This window comes from Sinocyclocheilus rhinocerous, unplaced genomic scaffold (genome assembly GCF_001515625.1).
Source record: "Sinocyclocheilus rhinocerous isolate Xijiao unplaced genomic scaffold, SAMN03320098_v1.1 scaffold75, whole genome shotgun sequence".
NCBI lineage: Eukaryota > Metazoa > Chordata > Actinopteri > Cypriniformes > Cyprinidae > Sinocyclocheilus > Sinocyclocheilus rhinocerous.
This window is the reverse complement of record NW_015632455.1, coordinates 875,916-882,431: the sequence shown is the minus strand read 5'-3', so window position 1 is coordinate 882,431 and position 6,516 is coordinate 875,916. Positions and strand designations below refer to the sequence as shown.

Sequence of the window (6,516 nt, the reverse complement as noted above, 5' to 3'; positions counted from 1 at the left end):
CCAGAGACCCCTATGCGGACAGGGCGGCGCCGCCTCCACCACCTGCGCGCTACTCGTATTAAAGTGCACCACTGCGCTTTTGTAATCCAAGGTGAGAATAGGTCCCGCAAGCCAAATAATATAGAACCCAGAATGTACATACATACGCTGCTCTGCGTGTGTAATTGATGCGCAAGTAGCAGTAACGTAAACTTTGTATCAAAGTGCCTTGGCGTAAATTTTTAATGGCCTTATGGTCTTTTAAATAGCACTGCTCGATGAACGCTAAACTTCATATCGAAGTGTTTAGATGGTAAATTCTGCTGGTAAATTAAATTCACTTCGCATAAATCAAACAGACTTCATACAAATCTTTATTTTAACTTAGCTTGTCGATTCAGTAATCCCAGATGGCACTGCAGCCGTTTGACTCATGTGGTTTGCTCTCTTTCCAGGTGTAAATTATTCAACAAGATCGTCGTCGTCGTCGTCTCCAGGTGCACGTGCCGCGATACGTCTTTGTCTGCCAGAGCGCGTTTCGTTCGCCTGCGCACCATAGTGGAAGAGTTCTGTTGCAGACTGCACATTCTATAAAACTACCGCTTTTACACGCATAAAATCGTCCTCATGCTAAATTGTCAACTCTGCTTTATTTTATTTTATTTTTTTGCCTTGTTTTTATTGTTTAACATTTGATAGGTGAGAGAGGCACTAAGCCAGAGCACGTCAATTAGGTTAACTTGGTGGTTTGGTAAAGACTATGAAAGGAACGCATATTAAAAATTCTTCTTTCAAAGAACACTTCAATGTATCTCACTGTACATTTTTACCTTTAAAATCTGGAATGAGCTTATCGTTTGTTATTAAACTACTGTAACGAGCACTATTCCATAACTTTGATTTTGAACCAAAAATTCATTTGTGTAATTCATTTTTTTTTTCTCGCTCTTTTTTTTTTTTTTTTTTCCCTCTAAGCTATTTGTTAAAGTGCGGCATGCAAGTAAAAATACATTCTCCACAGCAATAAAACCTTTCCGTCTACTGGCTTTATTGAAATTGTGCTGTAGTGTGGATTTTAGTTGCAGAGTATCGAAGTTAAAGGACTTTGTATCATTTTCTTTCATAGGAACACTTAACAGTTTTAATAAAAAGACTGGAACTTGGTCCGTCATTTTGCTTTTCTTGCTAACCTTTTAAACTCAACATGCCTAAATAGGCATAAAAGTAACTATACTAGACATGTATTCGAATTAAAACCCATAACATCATGCTTCCTAGTTTGAGTATCACGGAGAATGGAACTGCTTCTGCGGCGAAATGAAAGCGATTATACCATCACTTCGTCTTCAAGGCTATTCTTTTGCTCTAAACCAGGGGTAGGCAAGTTCGGTCCTAGAGAGCCGCAGTCCTGCAGAGTTCAGCTCCAACCCTAATCAAACACACCTGAACAAGCTAATCAATGTCTTCAGGATTACTAAGGCTATAGGCAGGTGAGTTTTTCTTTTCTTTTCAGGGTTGAAGCTGAACTCTGCAGGACTGCGGCTCTCTAGGACCGAACTTGCCTACCCCTGCTCTAAACCATTGGCGTCTCAATATTCCTGGTCTGTCCAAATAATCCTATCATTTTGATTCATTAAGTGGATCGACTTCCCAATGTTTTCTTAAACAATCAGTGGTCCTTTTTAAGTTTGATTATGCCAGGTAAGTCACTTGTTGCATTTAGTTTCTTTACCACTCAGCATGCCTTTCACTACTTAATTGTTTCAAGGTATAGCTTTAGTACACCGACTGTATATGTGTCTCAGTGAAATGTATTTGGGTCCATATGTTTTCCTCATGCAAGTGATGATATACTTTAGGATGAACTCATGCCTGAGGGTAAGTTTTAGGTTAACTTATGCATTTCCCCCTTTCTCTTAGTTCTGTATTTATTTTACAATAAAATGTGTAGTTATGGCTGTTCGTTCATTTATTTGTGGGACACCAAATGCATGTGCCTCTTTTGGCAATGATCTCAACATAAAGTTTTATTTATTTTCCATTTAAGGTGAATGCACTTTCAATAAACCAATAAAACATTTTCCCCCCTGCCCAAACTACGTGTTGGTGGTTATTTTTTAAGAATATGGCAGTTGTGTATTAAGGTATAAGTGTGTATGTATGCATGTATACAATGTATGTATACATGTAAAAGTTTAACACTAATATGTGTGTATATATTTACAAAGTTTATATGTGTATGTTTTTAATATATATATATTATAAAAATATATCTTAAAACGCATTTACATTGCTTAATCTTTATAATATAGGGCTAAACTGCCAAATGTGTTAGAACATGTGAAAGTATTTGAAATGGTGACTTTACATTTAAAGCAACTAAGCTATTTTAACACCTACTGGATCACTCCTGGCCTTACATACAAATTGTCCTTCTTTTTTTTTTCTTGTTTGAACTTTCAAAATTTAACATTTTCTCAATTTTTCCATTTTGTGAGGACCAACAGAAACAGCAATAACTTAATAAATTGAAAAAACAAAGTCTCCCTGACATGTTGCTTCAACACTAACTGCTGTTACTGAAACCATGCCTTCTTTCTTTGCGTGCACATTTGGGTGGCATTATGGTAATATTTCCACATAGTGAGGTAGATATGTGGGGGCGTGTTAGAACGAGCCGTTTTAGGGGGGCGTGGCAGAGTCTTAACTTTGATAAAGAATATCTCTTTGGTTTTGAGACTTTAGTCTTTGCAACTTCAGGGATCTTATCTATGCACAATCAGCTTGTAACACTCCAAAGAGAAAGGAAAACTTGAAATCGCATCATATGACCCCTTTAAAGGGTATCACAGACAAGTTAAAATCATTTAACAGAAATTTCATTCTTCGGGCTTTTTGGTTTGAAAAAAAAAAAAAACAGTTAAGTAAACTTTAAAGGGTGTTTGAAAAGGAGCAAAATTATGTTTTGCGTTATTCCGTTTGGTCTGATGAATGTAAAATTTTCCTAACAGCAATATCCATAGATTGTGTTTTGTTTTAATAAAAAGGCAAAAAGATTAAAGCTAATTGAATGTTTCGTTATGTACGTTGTACTGTTACTAGTAATCCATCACAGTACGTAATTAGTTGTAAATAATTAATTACAGTATTTAGTTACATTTGTGCCTCAATAATGATTGGGCGTTCATTTTTATCTTATTTGAAATATGCTAATGATTTAAACACTGTCTAAATGGCCAGTAAAAACCCTATACTCTGGTAAAAGCGTGTTGGGTTTTTTGTTTATTCGTGGACAGGAAGTGCTGTCGGTGACGGCGGGCGACTCCATTTTAGGCTTCATTCATCTTCGCAGCCAGTGATATTACGTGCTCGCTACGGTAAGGCAATGCTGTTCCTGCATAACTCTTGATTACTTTATATGAGAGCTACTGTTTAGATTTTACATTAAGGTAATGCAGTCTGGCGTAGTACTGTAATATAATAGCATGTTTCTTAATAAGGCGACGTTTAGCTTGGGTAACTTTATGTAGTCGTGCTAACTTAGCTTAGCATTACACAGTCGAATCCATTGGCCTACAGCTCTGAAAACTCCACCGACGCTCATCGGTCGTACTTAATCGTGTATCGGGCATTAAAACACACTTGAATGATGACCAATAAAACTTAAGGGAATTAATACGTTGGGTGTGGTGGTCACGCGGATACGTGGCCTAGCAACGCGAGATAATTCATCTGCGCCATAAAGTCCAAGAACTGAACCTGGTCATCTACTTTACGCACTCAACGCACTTTCATCCGATCCGTGAGTGTCACACACAGCATATTTAATGCTGAGTTGTGCGTAAATCATTCTGGCCAGAAGCCACAAAATCGAAACTAAAACCTCTGATAGGATTAAGATGTCTATGGTTTTGTAAGCCAACACAGCAGTAATGTAGGAATCAATCATCTGTTGATATAACGTGCATTTCGCAACTATGCTCCCTCTGTCCAGGAAAAAACGACAATAAAGATGGTTAAGATCTTTGTTGGCAACCTATCCTCAAGCACGACCGCGGAAGATCTGCGCTCTCTTTTTTCTGAATATGGCAAAGTAAAAGAGTGTGACGTCCTGAAAAATTATGGCTTTGTGCACATGGAAGGTAAGCAGGAGGCCGAAGAGGCTATCCGCAAACTCCACCATCACGAGATGAACGGTCAAGCCATAAATGTGGAGATGAGCAAGGGGAAGCCCAGGGGCTCCACCAAACTGCATGTGAACAACATAAGCAGTGGCTGCACCAATCAGGAGCTCCGGGCCAAGTTTGAGGAGTATGGCCCTGTGGTTGAGTGTGACATAGTGAAGGACTATGCCTTTGTTCACATGGAGCGAATGGAGGATGCCATGGAGGTCATCAGTGGGCTGGATAACACGACCTTCCAAGGTGAACATTAACCTCGAAACGACGAAATCCATGGTTACCCAGGGTTGCATTTTTTTTTAGAATGGGAAGAATGTTCTACTCCTTTTTCAGTTCTTTGTAATTGCTAAAGAGAATTCATTTTCTAGATAATTGGCAGTAGACAGATATATTAATATTTAAAGGAGAGTTCATCCAAAAATCTCTGTTCACTTTCATGTTGTTCCAAAACTCACAAGATTTTCGTTTATCTTGGAAACACAAATTCAATTTTACATTTACATGTCATTAGTCATATCCAAATCGACTTACAAGTGATGACAATAGAAGCAATCAAACAAAAGAGCAATGATATGCAAGTGGTATGACCATTCTCTGTTAGCCTGACGCAGCACACGTAGCAAGGTTTTATTTATATATATTTCTTATATATAAATGGAGATTTCTGCTCCTCCATTGAAAGTTCATGTAACCAAAACTTTGCTGATTCAAAAAGTTAATGATAAACATTGTAAGCACACATACATAGAGCACATTTAATATGGTTAACAGGCTTTCAGTGGAGGAACAAAAATCTGAGAAGTTTCTTTAAAATATCCTAATTTGTGTTTCGAAGATGAACAAAAGTTTTATGGGTTTGGATCGACATGACGGCAAGTAAACAATGGCAGAATTTAAATTTTTGGGCAACCTGACCCTTTAAGTGCTCTGTAACTATCGTGATACAATAATTCTCTTTTAAAATGACGGTTTACGTGAGCGGAAGAAAGTTTTACATTGTCTTGCGTGTGTTCTCTTCCTCCCACAAGGCAAGCTGATCAAAGTACAACTGTCCACAAGTCGCCTCCGTACAGCGCCCGGCATGGGAGACCAAACTGGCTGTTACGTCTGCGGAGAACCAGGCCATTGGTCCAAAGATTGCGGACGTGGCCAAAATGGAAGCTATGGCGGAGGCATGGGGGGATTCCCCGGCGGTAGAGGCCCCCCAAGGAGCGCCCCGAGTTACGGCATGGGCGGCCCTGGAGGTCTTCCTAGTAGAGGTTACCCAGCAGGGCCGCTCCCCCCTCCCCCACCCATGAGCCGGCGTCCCAGCTACGGCGAGTACAGCGTGGATGCTCGAGAACGGTACCCAAGCAGGCCGCCGAGCGCCTATCCCGAGAGGTCATCCGCATATGAGCGAGAACGCTACGGAAGCATTGACTATTATGAGAAGTATCGGGCTCGTCCGGCTGGCTCTAGCTTCTTCGAGAATAGCAGGCCTCTCTCTATTCCCCCTCCTCCTCCTCCCCCCCCTCCCTCTTCTTCCTCTCTCTCAAGGATGCGGTTGGCTCCTCCCAGCCTCGATCCCTATGAGCGACGCCCTCTGGCGCCTCCGCCTCCCACGGCATCGGCGTACTTCTCGCGGGACCGTAGCCCAATCAGACGTGTGGGCGCCGGTTCGGAAGGATACTCGTACGAGCGCTCGCGACTTTCCCCGGTCTCAAGGAGCTCATCGACTTACGCCGTGCCGCGGGCCAGAGAGAACTACACCGAGCGGGTTCGATACGCATACTAAGCCCACACACATGCTAAGGTGAGCGATAGCGGGTCGTTAACTTTGATGACTCAGATGAGATGTCAGCGTGATCTGTTCTAAAGCGCAAGCCGTTTCGAGTACAGTAGTAAGCGGAGCCGCTTTGCTCGGGTTAAAAAGTACAAAAGTCAGAAAGTAATGCCTATCGAATGTTTCATCTCACAAATTTGTTCCTTTTTTTTTTTATTTTAGGTGTTGTCAAGTGAAGAGACTTCCCCTCCACCTATATGACTTTGCCTCAATCAGACGCTCCATCGGATTTCAAAGATGCAGGATTGGATAGGCACATTGATCACAATGCTTATTAGATCTGCGTGTTAATGTTTTACCCATAATGCACAAACTGCTGTTTAATTTCCCTTTCCAATGGAGACATCTGTGTATGATTGCAAGAAGTGATTTTGGTTTTTGCTTTGCTTTTCGCTTACATCCAGAGGTAAGGTGGGGTGTCTAATGTCAGCGTAATTTTAACTATTAACTGCAATTAAACAGACACTTTGTGAGATTTTAAATTGTACTTTCGTCTCTTAATTTCCCCCAGTCAAGTTGTGATCCACTATTATT

At 40.7% G+C, this 6,516-nt stretch overlaps 1 protein-coding gene and 1 long non-coding RNA gene across 3 annotated transcripts; both read left to right on the top strand.

Annotated features, from left to right (window-relative positions):
* The first annotated feature begins 7 nt into the window (after window positions 1–7).
* LOC107742301 (uncharacterized) lies at window positions 8–1,142 on the top strand. The gene is made up of 2 exons (XR_001640298.1): window positions 8–91; window positions 435–1,142. It is a non-coding gene; the product is annotated as an uncharacterized LOC107742301 (long non-coding RNA).
* A 2,134-nt stretch (window positions 1,143–3,276) lies between these two features.
* On the top strand, window positions 3,277–6,510 carry LOC107742299 (RNA-binding protein 4.1-like). 2 transcript variants are annotated; one of them, XM_016555217.1, is made up of 4 exons: window positions 3,277–3,356; window positions 3,974–4,403; window positions 5,189–5,952; window positions 6,145–6,510. In XM_016555217.1, exons 2-3 carry the CDS (start codon window positions 3,992–3,994, stop codon window positions 5,932–5,934), a joined length of 1,158 nt encoding a protein of 385 aa, XP_016410703.1. In that variant the 5' UTR covers window positions 3,277–3,356; window positions 3,974–3,991; the 3' UTR covers window positions 5,935–5,952; window positions 6,145–6,510. The 2 variants fall into 2 exon arrangements, with proteins under 2 accessions (XP_016410703.1, XP_016410704.1); XM_016555218.1 differs by lacking the exon at window positions 3,277–3,356 and adding an exon at window positions 3,363–3,781.
* The last annotated feature ends 6 nt before the right edge of the window (window positions 6,511–6,516 follow it).